The sequence below is a fragment of the Notolepis coatsorum genome (genome assembly GCF_963971535.1).
Source record: "Notolepis coatsorum genome assembly, chromosome: 7".
Lineage (NCBI taxonomy): Eukaryota > Metazoa > Chordata > Actinopteri > Aulopiformes > Paralepididae > Notolepis > Notolepis coatsorum.
This window is the reverse complement of record NC_140171.1, coordinates 1,533,712-1,555,896: the sequence shown is the minus strand read 5'-3', so window position 1 is coordinate 1,555,896 and position 22,185 is coordinate 1,533,712. Positions and strand designations below refer to the sequence as shown.

The 22,185-nt window shown below is 44.1% G+C and overlaps 1 protein-coding gene across 1 annotated transcript in view; it reads right to left on the bottom strand.

Annotated features, from left to right (window-relative positions):
• The window catches only part of myom2a (myomesin 2a), a gene marked incomplete at its 5' end in the record, with an annotated part of 56,450 nt that overhangs the window by 5,616 nt on the left and 28,649 nt on the right, over positions 1-22,185 (bottom strand). Inside the window, 16 exons of the mRNA XM_084319441.1 lie at positions 423-586; positions 2,356-2,461; positions 4,137-4,175; positions 4,562-4,649; positions 5,568-5,681; positions 6,951-7,018; positions 8,295-8,354; positions 10,442-10,586; positions 13,065-13,201; positions 14,110-14,154; positions 14,967-15,073; positions 15,768-15,930; positions 17,431-17,545; positions 18,079-18,257; positions 18,666-18,792; positions 20,546-20,733. Coding sequence (XP_084175567.1) covers positions 423-586; positions 2,356-2,461; positions 4,137-4,175; positions 4,562-4,649; positions 5,568-5,681; positions 6,951-7,018; positions 8,295-8,354; positions 10,442-10,586; positions 13,065-13,201; positions 14,110-14,154; positions 14,967-15,073; positions 15,768-15,930; positions 17,431-17,545; positions 18,079-18,257; positions 18,666-18,792; positions 20,546-20,733 — 1,845 coding nt within the window. The remainder of the gene's footprint in view (positions 1-422; positions 587-2,355; positions 2,462-4,136; positions 4,176-4,561; positions 4,650-5,567; positions 5,682-6,950; positions 7,019-8,294; positions 8,355-10,441; positions 10,587-13,064; positions 13,202-14,109; positions 14,155-14,966; positions 15,074-15,767; positions 15,931-17,430; positions 17,546-18,078; positions 18,258-18,665; positions 18,793-20,545; positions 20,734-22,185) is intronic.

The window sequence follows — 22,185 nt, the reverse complement described above, 5'->3', positions numbered from 1 at the left end:
ATGTAGTTTGATTACAATCACCTGCTAGATGATTACTATCACATGTAGTTTAACCTTCTGTAGTGTGGTAGTGAAAGGGTTAACCATTTGTCGTGTGGCAGTGGAAGCCAACGCCCCCCCCCCCCCCCCCCCCCTTCCATCCATTAACTCAACTGCACTGTCACTGTACTATTTATTTGCACTATAGCACTATTGCACTTGGGACATTGATTGATATTATGTGATTGATATTATTATTTTGACATTGATATGACATTTGACATTGATATTATATTATTGATATTATTATTATTATGTTGTACAATGCTATACTCCGTATGTTTGTATGCCAGCGGTGATGCTCTAAACTCAATTTCGTTGCACCAACAATGACAATAAAGATTCTATTCTATTCTCTTCTTCAGAGACGCCGCGGCCCTCACCTTGTCCGGACAGGTCGAAGCTACGGACGAAGGTCTTGGAGCCGTCGGAGATCTCGATGGAGTACTGGCCCTTCTCCTTGTCTGAGGGGTCGCAGATCTGCATCCAGGCCATCTCGTCGGTGCCTCCGATCCTCATCTTCTCAGAGGACGCGATCTTGCTGTCCCTGGGGGCGATTGATTGATTGATTGATTGATCGATCGATTGATTGATCGATCGATTGAACATTTTATTGAACAGATTGCAGTACGGCTCAATACACACAATTGTTAAGGGGATGCAGACCAGAGAAAGACTTTCGTCTTGTTTACATCAGGGTCCCCCATTTTCAATTCATAGTGACATTTATGACATACACACGACATACACTTTTTTTTTTTTTTTTTTTATTGGTCTTTTTCCCCCTCCATTTTCCTCCGATTTTCTCCCATCCCAATGTTAGTCGTATGCCAATTCCCAGTCCCTTCCTGGTCGCTGCGCACTTACCCCCCACAGTCAGATCATCTGGGAGAGTGGAGGCTACCACGTGCTTTCTCCGACACACGTCCAGCCAATCAACCGCTTCTTTTCACCTGGCAGCGCGGATTCTTATCGAGGGGGCGTAGCGTGTGGGAGGACCACACTATCCCCCTCAAGTCCTATCCGCGCTTAGCAGGCGCCCCGACCGAACTGTAGGAGTCGCTGTTTACAACGACCCGGACCCACCCCGCCAGCTTCTCCCACCCTCTAATACTGCCAATTGTATTAGTGCAGACGGCCAGCCAAGCTGGTGACAACCCCGGAGCTGTGAGCTGGATTCGAACAGGCGAACCAAGCTCACAGCTCCGGGGTTGGTGACGAACGCAATCTCCGCTCGGCCACCTAACCGCCTTCACGACATACACTTGTAAAAGAGATCCTGGATCTCAATTGGGACAAACCTGGTTAAATAAAGGCTAAATAAAATGTACGACATACACAACATACAGATATAGAATACTGTTACATTTATGACATACAAGATATGCAAATATACACTACTGTTTACCAGAGATCCTAACGGTGGTCGGGGGTTACGTCACTCTTAACCCTTGCACTACCGCACTACAGAAGGTTAACCCTTTACTATCACACGACAGACGGTTAACCGTCTGTAGTGTGATAGCAAAGGGTTAACCGTCTGTAGTGTGATAGCAAAGGGTTAACCGTCTGTAGTGTGATAGTAAAGGGTTAACCGTCTGTAGTGTGATAGTAAAGGGTTAACCGTCTGTAGTGTGATAGTAAAGGGTTAACCGTCTGTAGTGTGGTAGTAAAGGGTTAACCGTCTGTAGTGTGATAGTAAAGGGTTAACCGTCTGTAGTGTGATAGTAAAGGGTTAACCGTCTGTAGTGTGATAGTAAAGGGTTAACCGTCTGTAGTGTGATAGTAAAGGGTTAACCGTCTGTAGTGTGATAGTAAAGGGTTAACCTTCTGCAGTGCGGTAGTGCAAGGGTTACAGGGATGCCTGAAAGGGTTAAAAGTAGGGATGCTCGATATTGGCTTTTTTACCGATACCGATATTCCGATATTGTCCAACTCTTAATTTCCGATACCGATATCAACCGATATCAACCGATACCGATATATGCAGGGTTTCCCCCCCCAAAAAACTGAATAATTTCAGGTAACTAATAATTTCACTGGATATATATATAACAAATATTGTTATTGTTTTTCTTTTTTTTTTAAACCGATACCGATATTTTCCGATATCACATTTTACTGCCGATATCGGCCGATAATATCGGACATCCCTAGTCTTAACCCTTGCACTACCGCACTACAGAAGGTTAACCCTTTACTATCACCGTTTAACCGTCTGTAGTGTGATAGTAAAGGGTTAACCTTCTGCCGTGCGGTAGTGCAAGGGTTACAGGGGACGCCTGAAAGGGTTAAAAAAAAAGGGACGGCACGTACTTGTGTTTCCAGCAGGTCTTCATCTCCTCGGTGTAGTACTTCATGTAGCACTGCAGTCTGATGCCCTCCGGGGTGCACTGGAGCGCCAGGTCGGAGGCAGAGGTACCTGAGGGCGACGACACCACACAGGGTCAGCCTTCAAACTAGGGATGCTCGATATTGGCTTTTTTACCGATACCGATATTCCGATATTGTCCAACTCTTAATTTCGATACCGATACCGATATATGCAGGGTTTCCCCCCAAAAAAAACGGAATAATTTCAGGTAATTAATAATTTCACTGGATGCATTCAAAAGGCTTTCTAAATGTAAGCATTATCTGTGCAAAATATGATAATTAAAAAAGTAAAAATTAACATTACATATCTCTTGTTGTTGAATTAAACCAACATGCATACTTTTGACAATAAATAAAATAAGAATTGGTTCTTACTTGCTTGCCTGGGTAAATAAAGGTTAAATAAATGTAAAAAAAAAAAAAAAAAAAAAAAAAAACGATATTTTCCGATATCACATTTTACTGCCGATATCGGCCGATAATATCGGTCGGCCGATAATATCGGACATCCCTACTTCAAACCCAAACACTGTCATCAGAGCACCCTACAACCCAAACACTGTCATCAGAGAGCACCCTACAACCCAAACACTATCATCAGAGCACCCTACAACCCAAACACTATCATCAGAGAGCACCCTACAACCCACACACTATCATCAGAGAGCACCCTACAACCCAAACACTGTCATCAGAGCACCCTACAACCCAAACACTGTCATCAGAGAGCACCCTACAACCCAAACACTGTCATCAGAGCACCCTACAACCCACACACTGTCATCAGAGCACCCTACAACCCAAACACTGTCATCAGAGCACCCTACAACCCAAACACTGTCATCAGAGCACCCTACAACCCAAACACTGTCATCAGAGAGCACCCTACAACCCACACACTGTCATCAGAGCACCCTACAACCCAAACACTGTCATCAGAGCACCCTACAACCCAAACACTGTCATCAGAGCACCCTACAACCCAAACACTGTCATCAGAGAGCACCCTACAACCCACACACTGTCATCAGAGCACCCTACAACCCAAACACTGTCATCAGAGAGCACCCTACAACCCACACACTGTCATCAGAGCACCCTACAACCCAAACACTGTCATCAGAGCACCCTACAACCCAAACACTATCATCAGAGAGCACCCTACAACCCAAACACTGTCATCAGAGCACCCTACAACCCACACACTGTCATCAGAGAGCACCCTACAACCCAAACACTGTCATCAGAGCACCCTACAACCCAAACACTGTCATCAGAGCACCCTACAACCCAAACACTGTCATCAGAGAGCACCCTACAACCCAAACACTATCATCAGAGAGCACCCTACAACCCAAACACTGTCATCAGAGCACCCTACAACCCAAACACTATCATCAGAGAGCACCCTACAACCCAAACACTGTCATCAGAGCACCCTACAACCCAAACACTGTCATCAGAGCACCCTACAACCCAAACACTGTCATCAGAGAGCACCCTACAACCCAAACACTATCATCAGAGAGCACCCTACAACCCAAACACTGTCATCAGAGCACCCTACAACCCAAACACTGTATAAACACATTTTGTACATGAATAGTGTGGAGGGTGTGGTGATCCAGATCAAACCGGATCCAGATCGAACCAGATCCAGATCAAACCTGATCCAGATCGAACCTGATCCAGATCCAGATCGACCCAGCATAAAATCTTACCGGCAATGTGGGCGATGGCATTGATGATGTCATCAAACACTGCAAATGAAAAAAGAGACGGGGAAGAGGAACCACATTTAATTATTATTATGAGGCCAATTCTAATTAAATTAAAATATGAATGATGTGATTCACATATTAGTAGTAGTACCACATCAAAGTAGGCGTGCAATGCTTACAATTAACACGTTCAGTAAAAGCTAAACTATCGTGAAGCGTCGGGCTGTGTTTTGTATTACAGGCACATTTTCACAAAATTACGAAAAATAGTTTTCAGTTAATCTCATATCAATAATGCTTCTTTTATTGAATTGGTTGTATTTACATTACACTGGCAGTTTGGTGTTATTAATATATTATAACAGCCCTAATCAGTAACAAGTATCGTAGTGATGGATCCATCGTGGGGATATCGACAGGCTTACCGGAGCCAGAGATCTCAAACAGAGAGCTGTCCTTTCCCCTGTCGTCGCTCAGAGTCGCCTTGAAGACGCCTGCGGACTTTCTGGAGAACTGACGACAGAACATATTTACATGTTAGGATATAGGACTTTAATATATAAATACATGTTGATTTCTCTTGTTATAGATATGACAAAACACCAGTACAATAGGTGACCCATACTAGAAATGCAAATTAATAACTTCATTCGTTAAGCATGTAACATTATGTAATGTGACAACATAGATATGATCCATCAATAGACAGACAGACAGACAGACAGACAGACAGACAGACAGACAGACAGACAGACAGACAGACAGACAGACAGACAGACAGACAGACAGACAGACAGACAGACAGACAGACAGACAGACAGACAGACAGACAGACAGACAGACAGACAGACAGACAGACAGACAGACAGACAGACAGACAGACAGACAGACAGACAGACAGACAGACAGACAGACAGACAGACAGACAGACAGACAGACAGACAGACAGACAGACAGACAGACAGACAGACAGACAGACAGACAGACAGACAGACAGACAGACAGACAGACAGACAGACAGACAGACAGACAGACAGACAGACAGACAGACAGACAGACAGACAGACAGACAGACAGACAGACAGACAGACAGACAGACAGACAGACAGACAGACAGACAGACAGACAGACAGACAGACAGACAGACAGACAGACAGACAGACAGACAGACAGACAGACAGACAGACAGACAGACAGACAGACAGACAGACAGACAGACAGACAGACAGACAGACAGACAGACAGACAGACAGACAGACAGACAGACAGACAGACAGACAGACAGACAGACAGACAGACAGACAGACAGACAGACAGACAGACAGACAGACAGACAGACAGACAGACAGACAGACAGACAGACAGACAGACAGACAGACAGACAGACAGACATATAGATAGATAGATAGATAGACAGACAGACAGACAGACCTGGGGGATGGGCAGAGTGCAGGTGCCAGACAGAACGTTAGCAGGGGTCTCAGGAACGACCTCCTCGTCATCTTTGAACCAGTGGAAAGTGGTCTCCTTCTTCACATTGGCCACCTGAGAGAGACAGATAAACAGACAGGTCTATAGGGAGGTGTAGTGGTTACGTCCTGGTCTATAGGGAGGTGTAGTGGTTTACTTCCTGGTCTATAGGGAGGTGTAGTGGTTACTTCCTGGTCTATAGGGAGGTGTAGTGGTTACTTCCTGGTCTATAGGGAGGTGTAGTGGTTACTTCCTGGTCTATAGGGAGGTGTGGTGGTTATGTCCTGGTCTATAGGGAGGTGTAGTGGTTACTTCCTGGTCTATAGGGAGGTGTGGTGGTTACTTCCTGGTCTATAGGGAGGTGTGGTGGTTACTTCCTGGTCTATATGGAGGTGTACTGGTTACTTCCTGGTCTATAGGGAGGTGTACTGGTTACTTCCTGGTCTATAGGGAGGTGTAGTGGTTACTTCCTGGTCTATAGGGAGGTGTAGTGGTTACGTCCTGGTCTATAGGGAGGTGTAGTGGTTACTTCCTGGTCTATAGGGAGGTGTAGTGGTTACTTCCTGGTCTATAGGGAGGTGTAGTGGTTACTTCCTGGTCTATAGGGAGGTGTGGTGGTTACTTCCTGGTCTATAGGGAGGTGTGGTGGTTACTTCCTGGTCTATATGGAGGTGTACTGGTTACTTCCTGGTCTATAGGGAGGTGTACTGGTTACTTCCTGGTCTATAGGGAGGTGTAGTGGTTACTTCCTGGTCTATAGGGAGGTGTAGTGGTTACTTCCTGGTCTATAGGGAGGTGTAGTGGTTACTTCCTGGTCTACAGGGAGGTGTAGTGGTTACTTCCTGGTCTATTGGGAGGTGTAGTGGTTACTTCCTGGTCTATAGGGAGGTGTAGTGGTTACTTCCTGGTCTATAGGGAGGTGTAGTGGTTACTTCCTGGTCTATAGGGAGGTGTAGTGGTTACTTCCTGGTCTATAGGGAGGTGTAGTTGTTACTTCCTGGTCTATAGGGAGGTGTAGTGGTTACTTCCTGGTCTATAGGGAGGTGTAGTGGTTACTTCCTGGTCTATAGGGAGGTGTAGTGTTTACTTCCTGGTCTATAGGGAGGTGTAGTGGTTACTTCCTGGTCTATAGGGAGGTGTAGTGGTTACTTCCTGGTCTATAGGGAGGTGTAGTGGTTACTTCCTGGTCTATAGGGAGGTGTAGTGGTTACTTCCTGGTCTATAGGGAGGTGTAGTGGTTACTTCCTGGTCTATAGGGAGGTGTAGTGGTTACTTCCTGGTCTACAGGGAGGTGTAGTGGTTACTTCCTGGTCTAAACAGGGTTTCAAACCTGTGTCATTTTACCTGGCAGACCAGCAGCACAGTGCAGTCCTGGTCCACGGTGAAGGACAGGTACTCAGAGAAGTGAGGACCTAGGAAGGAAATAGAAACATTAGAGATCATGTAATCGGTTGCGTTTGCATTTTGTGTCTGACTGTGTGTGTGTGTGTGTGTGTGTGTGTGAGAGTCTTTCTGTCCGCGGCTAATCTCACAACCTACGCGGGCTGATTTGGATGAAGCGTTGCTCATAGGCAGACAGCAGGCCAAGCAGACTTGGATTCTGGAATATTTTCCCGATCGGTCAACAACAAGTATTTTTATTTTTTTAATGAAATACCATCATTGCCCATTAATTAAAATAGGTATTCAGTATGGAGTTACACCGTTTGAACACAAGAGGGCGATGATGCTACACGGGGTCGCTGCTCAGAGCTTTTTTTTTTTTTTTTCTTTTTTTCTCCTTCTTTTCCCGATATTTCTCCCATCCCACTGTTAGTCGTTATGCCAATTCCCAACCCCCTTCCTGGTTGTTTGCGCACTTTTCCCCTACTGTTGGTCCGAGAGGCCGGAGACTGTCACATACTTTCCTCCGACGCATGTGCAGCCAGCCTGGCAGCTCAGATTCTCACCGGGGAGAGTGTAACGTGTGGAAGGTCGCACTACCTCTCTCCAGATCCTACCCTCGCTGTGCAGGCGCCCCGACCGAACTGTAGGGGTCGCTGTCCACAACGCCCAGGACCCACCCACGGCCCCCCTCCCCCTAACTCAGCCAAACGAGTTAGTATAGCGATCAGCCCGAGCCAAGGCAATGCTGACTCTCCGGGAGTCGAGACGAACCTGTTGTTGTTGATCAATTATAGTTATTAACGTTAGCCTCGGAATGCTAACGCTAGATGGTAAGAACGATTCCGCCTCTTCATCTGTCACTGTTTTTCCGTGCTTACCCCAGCTCTGCTTCGTGCTTTCACAACCAGAGTGCCACCTAGTGGCTATCACTTCCTGTCTGTTTTTTCCCCCTCCAAATTAAATAACGTCTGTCACTTCCTGTTTACTCCAGCCCTGCTTCGTGCTTTTGGAACCAGAGTGCCACCTAGTGGCTATCACTTCCCGTCTGGTTTTTTTCCCCTCCAAATAAAATAACCTCTGTCATTTCCTGTTTACTCCAGCCCTGCTTCGTGCTTTTGGAACCAGAGTGCCACCTAGTGGCTATCACTTCCTGTCTGTTTTTTCCCCTATCCAAATAAAATAACCTCTGTCACTTCCTGTTTACTCCAGCCCTGCTTCGCGCGGGGGAGATCTGCTTTCATTGGTCTATGCTGCCACCTGGTGGCTGATTTGTGCACCTTTCTAGTGGCGCTTGTTCCATACCTTGCTTCCTGATGTGTTCCTTCCTCTGGAACTCAGCCTCCTTCAGAGCAGCCTTGAACACTGAAAGAGAACAGCACAACCGTGTTACTATGGTAACCACTACACCTATACTCTCCAACACAACAGTGTTACTATGGTAACCACTACACCTATACTCTCCAACACAACAGTGTTACTATGGTAACCACTACACCTGTACTCTCCAACACAACAGTGTTACTATGGTAACCACTACACCTATACTCTCCAACACAACAGTGTTACTGTGCTGTCCGCTACACCAGGGGTTCCCAAACTTTTCAGGCCAGGACCCAGAAAATAAGGCGTCAGGCTTTTCTTTTTTTTTTTTTTTTTTTGCCAGGCGACCGGTTTTTTAAGCCAAATATCACTTCAATCCTATTAAGTTAGTTCAAGTTAGTTATTCATTTATATGTGCTATTTATGAGAGGTTTAACTTGTTGCAAAATAATAATGATAATAATAATAGCCTCATTAAAATACTATTGTTGCTTCGGTTGTTTTCAGCGTTTTATGTGCATGATCTGTTATTTAGTTTGAAATGTTCGTTTGAAATAAGTAGATTTTTCGTTTTTGTTTATTTATTAAGTTAATATAAAACCATATAGTCACATTTTAGAATACAATGGAATAGAATTTTAGAATACAACTAGAAACACTGTCCTGGCCTGCTTCTAAGTTCAGTGGCCTGACAAAAAAAAAAAAATATATATATATATATATATATATATATATATATTTTTTTTTTAATCATCTCGCGGCCCACCCGTGTGAACCACTGCGCTACGCCAACAGTATTCTCCAACACTGTTATGTGTTGATGGCTGATTAGTAATGTACTGAAATACATTAAGTTACTTGTGTGTAGAAGTAACGACCAGATTATAGCTCACATCCAAAAGTCTGAAAAGCAGGATATGGACCAGCTAGCCCAGCTGTAGGCCAAAAACACCTTTTCCCGGTGATTTCAGCTATAGGCTAGCGGTCCGTATCCGCTTCCATTAATTTGTGCTAAGCTAGGCTATAGCTTGCAGCCGGATAGCTTTCGACCGAACGCACAGAGGAGGACATTGGTATTTATGTTCTCGTCTGACTCTGGAGAAGACGTTAAGCGCATTTCCCGTAATGTTCCTTTAGGATTCTGTGCATTTTCACCAAACCTGTGCGTTACAAAGTACCAGCAAATACTGAAATCACTCAAGTACAGTAGAATGTACAGGCTAAATAAAACATACTCAAATACACTAGAATAGAATAGAATAGAAATACTTTAATTATCCCGAGGGAAATTTGACACTACAAATCGCTCACATTAAACATTTAGATGGAAAAAAGTTACGAATAAGAATAACAAAACAAATTGCCTAAGAATAAGAATAGAATAAAATATACAGTAAAAATATACTGAAGTAAGTGTAGTATTGAACAGTGTTGTTTCAAAAGTAAGAGTCCAGGAAGATGGTAACTGTCACTCTGTTCTCAGTGATGCAGTGAGGCTCAGTGATGCATCGTTTAGGGAGTGTGAGCCTAGCACTGAACATGCTCCTCCTGTCAGCCAAGTCTGTGTGTAGTGGGTGGGAGGGGTCTGTGTGTAGTGGGTGGGAGGGGTCTGTGTGTAGTGGGTGGGAGGGGTCTGTGTGTAGTGGGTGGGAGCGGTCTGTGTGTAGTGGGTGGGAGGGGTCTGTGTGTAGTGGGTGGGAGGGGTCTGTGTGTAGTGGGTGGGAGGGGTCTGTGTGTAGTGGGTGGGAGCGGTCTGTGTGTAGTGGGTGGGAGTGGTCTGTGTGTAGTGGGTGGGAGGGGTCTGTGTGTAGTGGGTGGGAGGGGTCTGTGTGTAGTGGGTGGGAGGGGTCTGTGTGTAGTGGGTGGGAGGGGTCTGTGTGTAGTGGGTGGGAGCGGTTGTCCCTGATGGCCTGGAGCTTAGCAAGGCTCCTAACGAGAGGAACGGTAACTAGTTAAACTCAACGTGAGTATGAATTGAAAATGGGGGACCCTGATGGAAACAAGACAAACGTCTTTTTCAGGTCTGCATCCCCTTAACAATTGTGTATATTGAGCCGTACTGTATTGTACCCATTCTGCAATCTGTTAAATAAAGTTTTCATTCATTCATTCATTCAGCGCAGCCTTACCGTCTCCGACCAGCACCACGGAGGTCTGGTTCTTGGCCTTGCCGTCGTGGATCTGGACGGTGTAGGTGCCTTCGTGGTTCTTGGTGAAGTGTTCCACGGTCATCTCGATGATGCCGGTGGACACGTCATGGCTGATCTTCTGGCCCTGAGAGGAACACACAGAGCACTTCATTTAGAGTCTAGTGAGTGTTGTCCATCATTTAGAGTCTAGTGTTGTCCCTCATTTAGAGTCTAGTGAGTGTTGTCCCTCATTTAGAGTCTAGTGTTGTCCCTCATTTAGAGTCTAGTGTTGTCCCTCATTTAGAGTCTAGTGTTGTCCCTCATTTAGAGTCTAGTGTTGTCCCTCATTTAGAGTCTAGTGTTGTCCCTCGTGTAGAGTCTAGTGTTGTCCCTCATTTAGAGTCTAGTGTTGTCCATCATTTAGAGTCTAGTGTTGTCCCTCATTTAGAGTCTAGTGTTGTCCATCATTTATTTAGAGTCTAGTGTTGTCCCTCATTTAGAGTCTAGTGTTGTCCATCATTTAGAGTCTAGTGTTGTCCCTCATTTAGAGTCTAGTGTTGTCCATCATTTATTTAGAGTCTAGTGTTGTCCCTCATTTAGAATCTAGTGTTGTTTTTCTTTTGTTCGTTGGTTTTTTTGCGTATATTTTTTTGCGTTTTCGTTTTAGTTCGTAAATTTCTTTTGCGTTTTTTTTTGCCTTTTCGTTTTAGTTTGTAAATTGTTGTGCGTTTTTTTTGTTTTTTTCGTTTTAGTTCGTTCGTTTTTTTTGCGTTTTTTTTAGTTCGTAAATTTTTTAAAGAACTGTCTCTCTCTCAGGGTTAGAGGAGAACTGTCTCTAAGTACACTGCTCTACATAGAAGAGGTACGGTCTTAAAGTCTCTCTACATTTAGAGTCTAGTGTTGTCCCTCATTTAGAGTCTAGTGTTGTCCCTCATTTAGAGTCTAGTGTTGTCCCTCATTTAGAGTCTAGTGTTGTCCCTCATTTAGAGTCTAGTGTTGTCCCTCATTTAGAGTCTAGTGTTGTCCATCATTTAGAGTCTAGTGTTGTCCCTCATTTAGAGTCTAGTGTTGTCCCTCATTTAGAGTCTAGTGTTGTCCCTCATTTAGAGTCTAGTGTTGTCCCTCATTTAGAGTCTAGTGTTGTCCCTCATTTAGAGTCTAGTGTTGTCCATCATTTAGAGTCTAGTGTTGTCCCTCATTTAGAGTCTAGTGTTGTCCATCATTTAGAGTCTAGTGTTGTCCCTCATTTAGAGTCTAGTGTTGTCCCTCATTTAGAGTCTAGTGTTGTCCATCATTTAGAGTCTAGTGTTGTCCCTCATTTAGAGTCTAGTGTTGTCCCTCATTTAGAGTCTAGTGTTGTCCCTCATTTAGAGTCTAGTGTTGTCCCTCATTTAGAGTCTAGTGTTGTCCCTCGTTTAGAGTCTAGTGTTGTCCCTCATTTAGAGTCTAGTGAGTGTTGTCCATCACTGGCCTGTGGGGCAAAAGTAAATGTTTAAAATTAAATGTTTAAACCATGGGTTCAAAAACCTTTATTTGGCCCATATTAAAGCTTGTGTGCTATATAGATAACATTGTACGTTGTAAATGTTTGATTTTTATTTTTATTTTTTTTACAATACATCCACAAAGCTTCTAGAATGGTGCGGAATAGAAGTATTGCCCCCCCCCCCATGGGGAGAGCACCTGATTGGATAAATTACATGCTGGTGCTCTAGTGTGACACCTAGTGGCTGAATGTGATCTATATAGCACCTTTTACCCTTGGATGGTAGAACCTGTAATGCTGTCAAACGGCGCCTAGAGGGCGCTGATTCTACCTTTAAACACAACTTTTCAAGTTCAAGTTCTTTATTTGTCAAATACACAACAATACAGGGGGGGGGGGCATCGCAGGTAATGACATTGTTGTGTTTCGAGCTCAGACTCAACGGTGCACAATTAAGAAATATCAATGAATACAAGAAGAATGGTAACGATAAGTAGTAGTAGTAGTAGTAAGATCAAATAAAATATAAAATGAGGTAAGATCAAATAGTCACTTATTTACAGAGCGTGTCTTGCGTGTAGCGTATGTGCATGATAAGGGGACAGGGTGTGTGTGTTTGTGTGTCCAATAGAGCTGTTTCTCCGAAGCCTGTTTTTGGGCTTCGAACTTCGTCAGGGTTTTTCGAACGGACGTTCAAACCTTTGTTTTTAATAATAAAAAAATAATTATAATAATAATAATTCAAAATCTTTTATTAAAATTTCTTTTTAAAGAAATATCCTCAAACTAAATCCTCAATTTTAATAAAGTGATTCATCTGATTAAATGAGTCTTTTCTTTTTATTAAATCAACTTTTTAATGACTATAACTCATCAGTTTTAATACTATAATATTAGTGTAGCCTAATCTTTATCTGCAACTGTGAAGAAAAACCCCATTGGTTTAAACAGAATGAATAGACACATACAAAAATGTATATAAAGAAAAAAAATTCAAATGTTGATTTAGAATTCGAACACCAACGTAACGAACGAAGGTCCGAACGTTCGAACGTTTGGGGTCAGCCCTCTAGTGTCCAATAACAATAAGTAGTAGTAGTAAGATCAAACAAAAGGGTCGGTGTTGAGGAGCTTTACCTCGCCGCTGACGAGCTCCTTGTTGTTGCCGATGAACCTGTAGGTGACGTCGGCGGACAGCTTGACGGCCTGCAGCCAGAAACGCACGTGGCCCTTCTCCAGGATCTCGTAGTTCAGACCGTGCTTCAGGTGAACAACTGAGCACACATGGACAAGGAATGTGCATGGATTAGATCTCAGGGAAACACGATACGCACTTCCTGTCCACCTGCCATCTGTAGTGTGGTAGTGAAAGGGTTAACCTTCTGTAGTGTGGTAGTGAAAGGGTTAACAGTCTGTAGTGTGGTAGTGAAAGTGTTAACCGTCTGTAGTGTGGTAGTGAAAGGGTTAACAGTCTGTAGTGTGGTAGTGAAAGTGTTAACCGGATGTAGTGTGGTAGTGAAAGGGTTAACCTTCTGTAGTGTGGTTGTGAAAGGGTTAACCGTCTGTAGTGTGGTAGTGAAAGGGTTAACCGTCTGTAGTGTGGTAGTGAAAGGGTTAACCGTCTGTAGTGTGGTAGTGAAAGGGTTAACCGTCTGTATTGTCGCAGTGAAAGGGTTAACCATTTGGTAGTGTGGTAGTGAAACGATAGTGGTAGTGGTAACGATTTGACTAGTGTCTGTGAATCTCTATAAATAAATCTACATGTATGTTGAGAGAGTGTAGAGCCGCGTGACCAGGCATCGTATGGTTAAAAGTATAACGTTACGTGACAATAAACGGGTACATTGTGTGAAATCCCAACAGCGTCTGACTTAGCTCTTTCAAGCTAAACTAAGCTAAGCTAAGCTAAGCTAAGCTAAGCTAAGCTAAGCTAAGCTAAGGTAAGCTAAGCTAAGCTAAGCTAAACTAAGCTAAGCTAAGCTAAGCTAAGCTAAGGTAAGCTAAGCTAAACTAAGCTAAGCTAAACTAAGCTAAGCTACGCTACGCTATGCTACGCTAAGCTAAGCTAAGCTAAGCTAAGCTAGGCTATGCTAAACTAAGCTAAGCTAAGGTAAGGTAAGCTAAGCTAAGCTAAGCTATCCTGGTGAAACCTGGCCTGTCACAGAGAGGTGTTGATACTCACTTGGATGCCTGATGGCGTAGCTGAGCTCCATCATGGTGTTCAGGGCTGAGGGTTCACAGGCAAGAAGAGCATGTTAACTGGAAGCCTTGCTGTTCATTCATTCACTCATTCATCCATCCATTCATTAATTCATCCATTAATTCATTCATTCATTCATTCATTCATTCATTCATTCATTCATTCGTTCGTTCGTTCATTCGTTCATGCGTTATTAAATTCATTCAATCTTTATTTAATCTCGAAGGATCGTTCACAATGACGTTGAGAAATACAACACACAATACAGTCAATCATTTGGCACTCAAGGCACTTTAAAGGTGCTGTATACTGTAGATAACATTGTTATGTATGTCGTTGTTTATATGTATCCCCCCTCCCTACTTCCCCTCCCCCCCCCGCCTTTTTTTCACGTGTGTTTGTGGATAGTGTTGGCTAGATTTGATGTATATGCCAAAAAAGTAGCTCAGTATCACATCTTGGACTCACATTACAATAATCCATGTTTTTATTTTTTCAAAAATCACTATTAAGCGCGTGGAACATAAGTGTCACACCTTTCACCCTAGTCGCAGAAATGAACAGGTTAGAGTTAGGGGGTTAGGGTTAAACCCTAGGGTAACCCTAACCCTAACCCTAATTTAAGAAATGGTTAAAATCCTGAAAATGAATAAATATTCGATATGTATGGTGAGGACTGAAGTTAATAATGATATTCATGAAAAGAAATTGGAACAATACATGAAAAAGATATGTTTTTACTGAGATCGCAGTTTCGGTCACTATAGGAGACAGGTAGTGGGTTCTTTGAAGTGTGACTGGAGGGTTAAGAAAACAGATCATGTGTACAACAAGCCTACCATCCTCTGTCAAGGTGTGGCTGGCGGAGACTCCGTCGGTGTCGGTGACCACCACAGAGTATTTGCCCAAGTCGTCCTTGTCTGGGTTGTTGAGGGTGAGTGTGGAGCTGTGGAGGGAACAACAGGAGGGTTGATGTTGAAACTTAAAAAAAAAAATTGTATCCACTTGTTCTCCTTATTTTCTATTTTTCTCCCATCCCAATTTCGTATTATCCAATTCTCCCCTCCCCTGTCTTGAACGTTGCTCCACTATGCCCCCCACTGGTCGGTTGTAGGGAGGATAGAAGCCTTGCATCACGTGTCCCCTCCGGCACACGAGGAGGCAGCCTGTCACATCTTTTCCCCCTGCCAGCGCGGACTGTCATTAGCGAGGAGTAACGTGTGGGAGGCTCACGCTACCCCCGATACTTCCTGTCTCTGCTGTGCAGGCGTTCCCCCAACCGACCTGTAGGAGTCGCTGTCCACAACGTCCAAATCCCCACCCATCGACTTTCCACCCTCTAACTCTGCCAATTGAGATAGTATGACGACTGGCCCAAGAAGCCGGAGGCAATAATGCTGACACCCGGATTCGAGACCGGAGTCTCTTGCGTTGGTGACGACGAGCGCAATCTCCGCCGCGCCACCCAGCCAGCCATGTTGAATTTTTTTTATAGTATATTTAAATAAATTCCTTTAGTTATTTCTTAAATTGTGCCTGTGTCTCCCTTTCTTGTCGCAAGCGTGAGCCAGCTCGTAACAGCAGGTGAAGTTCCCCTTTAACTTGCAGCCCAGGCGGGGGGCGGGGGGTGCGGTGCTTACGTTCTCTTGCCGTCGGTCGTCACGTCGAACCTGGGACAGCCCCAGACGGGCTTGTAGTTCTTGGACCACACGAACTTGGAGGTCTCTGAGATCTCACAGGCCTCGAGGGACAGGAAGATGTCCCCGGTGTCTTGGTCCACGCTGCACACCATCTCCTGGGTGCCTGGGGACCAAACACACACTCCGTCACTCAAGACCGATCCGTCGAGGTTCAAGTTTGTTTTTATTTGTCACAACTAGGGATGTTCCATATTGGCTTTTTTTTTTACCGATATCCGATATACCGATATTGTCCAACTCTCAATTTCCGATACCGATATATGCAGGGTCCCCCCCCCCCCCCCCCCCCCCCCCCACCCCCCCCAAAAACGGAATAATTTCAGGTAATTAACATTACATATCTCTTGTCGTGGAATTAACACAACATTATGCATACTTTTGACAACAAATAAAATATGAATTTGTTCTTACTCGCTTGCCTGGCTAAATAAAGGTTAAATCAATGTAAAAATAAAATAAATAAAATAAAAATTTAAATAAAAAATTTAAACCGATAGGCTACCGATAATTTCTGATATTACATTTTAATGCCAATATCGGCCAATAATATCGGACATCCCTAGTCACAACGTACATGTACTTTACAGTGAAATGCTTGGTTCTGTATGAGCCCCTGAGAATGTGCTTCATACAGTAAAAAATAAAGTAGAGGAGGAATAACAATATACAATATACAAACTAAAGTACAACCTAAGTACAATCTAAGTACAGTGAAAGACAATGAGGTACAAATGCAGACTTAATGAGGTGCAAAACGTTTAAGGCAAGGTGCAAATGGAAATGAGGAATGAATGAATTATTTTGCATTTATTTTAAATTTGTGCGACCTTATGGTGTTCTTGTTTTGTTCTTGACTTATTGTGATGTTTCTTCTTGACTTGTTTAAAGAAGACTTGTCCGGCCCATGGGGACATTAACGTGTGCTGTCGGGCCTTACAGATACATTTGATTTATGTAGTGCAAATATCTTTAATAAATAGATAAATATAATGTAGTGTTAAAGTGAGTGTTTGTTTAAAGTGAGTGTGTGTAATGTCTCTGTGAGAGACTGAGGCCATGTGACACACAGACAGACAGACAGACAGAGAGTCAGACAAAGAGACAGACAGACAGATAGTCAGACAGACAGACAGACAGACAGACAGACAGACAGACAGACAGACAGACAGACAGACAGACAGACAGACAGACAGACAGACAGACAGACAGACAGACAGACAGACAGACAGACAGACAGAGAGTCAGACAAAGAGACAGACATACAGACAGACAGACAGACAGTCAGTCAGTCAGACAGACAGACAGACAGACAGACAGACAGACAGACATACAGACAGACAGACAGACAGACAGACATACAGACAGACAGACAGACAGACAGACAGACAGACAGACAGACAGACAGACAGACAGACAGACAGACAGACAGACAGACAGACAGACAGACAGACAGACAGACAGACAGACAGACAGACGGTCAGACAGACAGACAGACAGACAGACAGACAGACAGACAGACAGACAGACAGTCAGACAGACAGACAGACAGACAGACAGACAGACAGACAGACAGACAGACAGACAGACAGACAGACAGACCTACCTGGCAGGGCCTTAGCGCAGACGGCCTCAGAGGCCTGGGAAGCCTTTCCGAAACCTGCAGCGTTGACAGCGCGCACTTTGAACACATATGATGCTCCCTCCTCCAGCCCCTTCACCTGGAACACAACACAACACCTCCACGTTACCCAACAGACGCCCAGACCTCCATGGACAGTTAGCTACAGTATAATTTAATTGACAGTTAGCTACAGTATAATCCCATTGACAGTTAGCTACAGTACAGTTCTATAATCCCATTGACAGTTAGCTACAGTACAATTCTATAATCCCATTGACAGTTAGCTACAGCCTACAGTACAATGCCATTGACAGTTAGCTACAGTATAATTCCATAATTCCATTGACGTTTAGCTACAGTACAGTTCCATTGATGGTTAGCTACAGAACAGTTCCATTGACAGTTAGCTACAGTATAATTCCATAATTCCATTGACAGTTAGTTACAGTATAATTCCATAATTCCATTGACAGTTAGCTACAGTATAATTCCATAATTCCATTGACAGTTAGTTACAGCATAATTCCATAATTCCATTGACAGTTAGTTACAGCATAATTCCATTGACAGTTAGCTACAGAACAGTCCCATTGACAGTTAGCTACAGAACAGTTCCATTGGCGGTCTTACGCGGAGGTAGCGGTGTGCTGCGGCCTCCTTGTTCTGGGTGACAAAGTCTGCGGAACCCTTCTTGGCCATGTCCACAAAGTAGCCAGTGATGTCGCTGGCTCCGTTGTAGATGGGGGCCTTCCACAGGATGACCAGAGAGTGACCTCTGACCTCACTGAAGCTCAGGTCAAAGGCTGGGCCTACAGGGTCAAACAAAAGTAAGCTAGCTGTCGAAGACCGCGGTTTATTTTTGCTAAAGATTTGCGTAAGGGATAATCGACGAGGAGGTGTGCTTTAACGTTTTTCTTTTTCTTTTTTAAAGGTGCTATAGGTAACATTCAGCCAGTAGGTGTCGCACTAGAGCAACCAGCTTGTCATTTATCCAATCAGATGCATTCCGCGTGGGGAAGTAGGGAGGGGCAACACGCACACACAACATGAAAACAACAACATTCATTTTGGACCCGCCAACATTTCTTTAATGATGAATTCATTAATCAATAATCCTCTTTCTAAACGGTTTCTCTCCTCCACATTGCCTGTGGTGCATTTTTTCCTATTGCTAGGTTTAATTAATTAATTAATAATGATGACAGTGACCGTCTCACCTGGCGTGGCCATGGTCCAGGCCTCACATTTCATCGGGGAGCTGGGGTCAGACGCCAAGCCGACGCCGGCCAGGTTGGCAGCCTGGACCTTGAACTCGTAGAAGGTTCCCTGGGTCAGGTGCTCCACCTGGGGGCGAGAGGGAACCGTGAGAGCTTCTAATATACAATATTACACGAGCTTCTAATATACAATATTACACGAGCTTCTAATATACAATATTACACGAGCTTCTAATATACAATATTACACCTACAAGCTTCTAATATACAATATTACACACGCTTCTAATATACAATATTACACGTACGAGCTTCTAATATACAACATTACACATAAGAGCTTCTAATATACAATATTACACCTACAAGCTTCTAATATACAATATTACACACGCTTCTAATATACAACATTACACATAAGAGCTTCTAATATACAATATTACACATAAGAGCTTCTAATATACAATATTACACAAGCTTCTAATATACAATATTACACATAAGAGCTTCTAATATACAATATTACAATTAAGAGCTTCTAATATTCAATATTACACCTACAAGCTTCTAATATACAACATTACACCTACAAGCTTATTTTTTTTTATCCCATTTTCTATATTTTTCTCCCATCCCAATTTCGTATCATCCAATTCAACCCTCCCCTGTCACGAACGCTGTTTCTTGCCTCCCACAAGCTGCAATGTGGACTAAGTCATACATAGCACAAGTCCCCTCCGGTACTTGAGGTAACAGCAGTCGCATCTTTTCACCTGCGCAGCTCGATCTCTCAGTGGCGAGGAGTAACGCGTGGGAGGCTCACGCTGCCCCCGACACTTCCTGATTCTACTGCGCAGGCGCACCAACCGACCTGTAGGAGTCGCTGTCCACAACGCCCGATCCCCACCCATCAGTTTCCCACCCCCTAATACGGCCAATGTGTATTAGTACGGACGACCAGCTAAACTGAAAGCAATGTGGAGCGCTGGGCTCGAACAGGCGAACCCAGCGTCTCCAGTATTCGTGGTGAGCGCCTTGCCCACTGCACCATGTAGCCGCCACACCTACAAGCTTCTAATATACAATATTAAACATACAAGCTTCTAATATACAACATTACACCTACAAGCATCTGTCTGTCTGTCCGTCTGTCTCTCTGTCCGTCTGTCTCTCTGTCCGTCTCTCTGACTGTCTGACTGTCTGACCGTCCGTCCGTCCGTCCGTCTGTCTGTCTGTCTGTCTGTCTGTCTGTCTGTCCGTCTGTCTGTCTGTCTGTCTGTCTGTCTGTCTGTCCGTCCGTCCGCCTGTCTGCCTGTCTGCCTGCCTGTCTGTCTGCCTGCCTGCCTGTCTGTCTGTCTGTCTGTCTGTCTGTCTGTCCGTCCGTCCGCCTGTCTGCCTGTCTGCCTGCCTGTCTGCCTGCCTGTCTGTCTGTCTGTCTGTCTGCCTGTCTGTCTGTCTGTCTGTCTGTCTGTCTGTCTGTCTGTCTGTCTGTCTGTCTGTCTGCCTGTCTGTCTGTCTGTCCGTATGTCTGTCTGTCTAGAAGGCCTTGTGTCTCCCTGCCTGTCTGTCTGTCTGTCTGTCTGTCCGTCCGTCCGTCCGTCTGTCTGCCTGCCTGTCTGTCTGTCTGTCTGCCTGTCTGTCTGTCTGTCTGTCTGTCTGTCTGTCTGTCTGTCTGTCTGTCTGTCTGTCTGTCTGTCTGTCTGTCTGTCTGTCTGTCTGCCTGCCTGTCTGTCTGTCTGTCTGTCTGCCTGTCTGTCTGTCTGTCTGTCTGTCTGTCTGGCTGCCTGTCTGTCTGTCTGTCTGCCTGTCTGCCTGTCTGTCTGTCTGTCTGTCTGTCTGCCTGCCTGTCTGCCTGCCTCTCCAGGGAATACCCCACTCACAGTGTAGACTCTGTCCTTGATGGAGGAGAGGTTGACCTCCTTCCAGGCCAGGCTGTCTGCGTTGCGCTTGTCCAGGTAGTAGGCGTTGATCTTGGAGCCGCCGCAGTGCTTGGGGCTCTTCCAGGCCAGGGTCATCTTGGCGCCGTCACAGCTGAGCATGGTGATGCCGAAGGGAGCGCTAGGGCTCGCTGAGAGGGCACAGAGGGTTTTATTTCAGTAGAATAACAGACCATAATAACCCTAACCCTAACCCTAGGGGTCGCTGAGAGGGCACAGAGGGTTTATTTCAGTAGAATAACAGACCATAATAATCAGAACTAGGGGTTTTATTTCAGTAGAATAACATACCATAATAATCAGAACTAGGGGTCGCTGAGGTTTTATTTCAGTAGAATAACAGACCATAATAATCAGAACTAGGGGTCGCTGAGGTTTTATTTCAGTAGAATAACAGACCATAATAATCAGAACTAGGGGTCGCTGATGTTTTATTTTAGTACAATAACAGACCATAATAATCAGAACTAGGGGTCGCTGAGGTTTTTATTTCAGTAGAATAACAGACCATAATAATCAGAACTAGGGGTCGCTGAGGTTTTATTTTAGTACAATAACAGACTTTAAAAAAATATTTTGTTAATTCTAATTATATATACTTTACCACATTGTGCACAATTGTACAGCCCTGGCCTATTTTATTTTATAATTCTATTCTATTATATTGTGCTTTTATTTTAATTTAGTTTATATTCCATTTTATTTTATTCTACCTTTTATTTTATTCCACTTTAATAGTCTGTCTGGCGCAACAAAAACTACCAAATGAAATTCCTTGTGTGTGTCAACACTTGGCAATAAAGACCTTTCTGATTCTGGTTCTGATTCTGATTCTGATTCTGATTCTGATTTCAGAACTAGGATACGGTCCAGGATGGGATTACAGCCCCGATGTTCTAACAGAACCAGACTAAGGATGGGATTACAGCCCTGATGTTCTAACAGAACCAGGCTAAGGATGGGATTACAGCCCTGATGTTCTAACAGAACCAGGCTAAGGATGGGATTACAGCCCTGATGTTCTAACAGAACCAGGCTAAGGATGGGATTACAGCCCTGATGTTCTAACAGAACCAGGCTAAGGAGGCAAAGTTACCCCAGTACTGTGGAAAACACCTGTCTTAACGAGAACTTGCTCTTAAAACCATACTTTGTGAGAACATCTGCTAGTGCGGAGAGAGAATTCAACGGAACATGATTGAAGAACTTTTGAGAACATTTGAAATTAGGCCCATTTGGCAGATTAATTCCCTCGTTTTTAGAAGATAAGATCTGAAAATTGTATTCTGCCATTGAAGGGGAAGCCATTTTGGACGACACCTGTCCATCCTGGCTACAGACGAGGGAATTCAGATAAAAAAGGCACATTGTTTGACTTGTGGATAGTGTTGGTACTACAGGGTCATGCAGTCCAGAGTTGTGTTACCGTGTTACAACAGTGTGTTACCGTGTTACAACAGAGTGTGTTACAACAGAGTGTGTTACAACAGAGTGTGTTACCGTGTTACAACAGAGTGTGTTACAACAGTGTGTTACCGTGTTACAACAGAGTGTGTTACAACAGAGTGTGTTACAACAGAGTG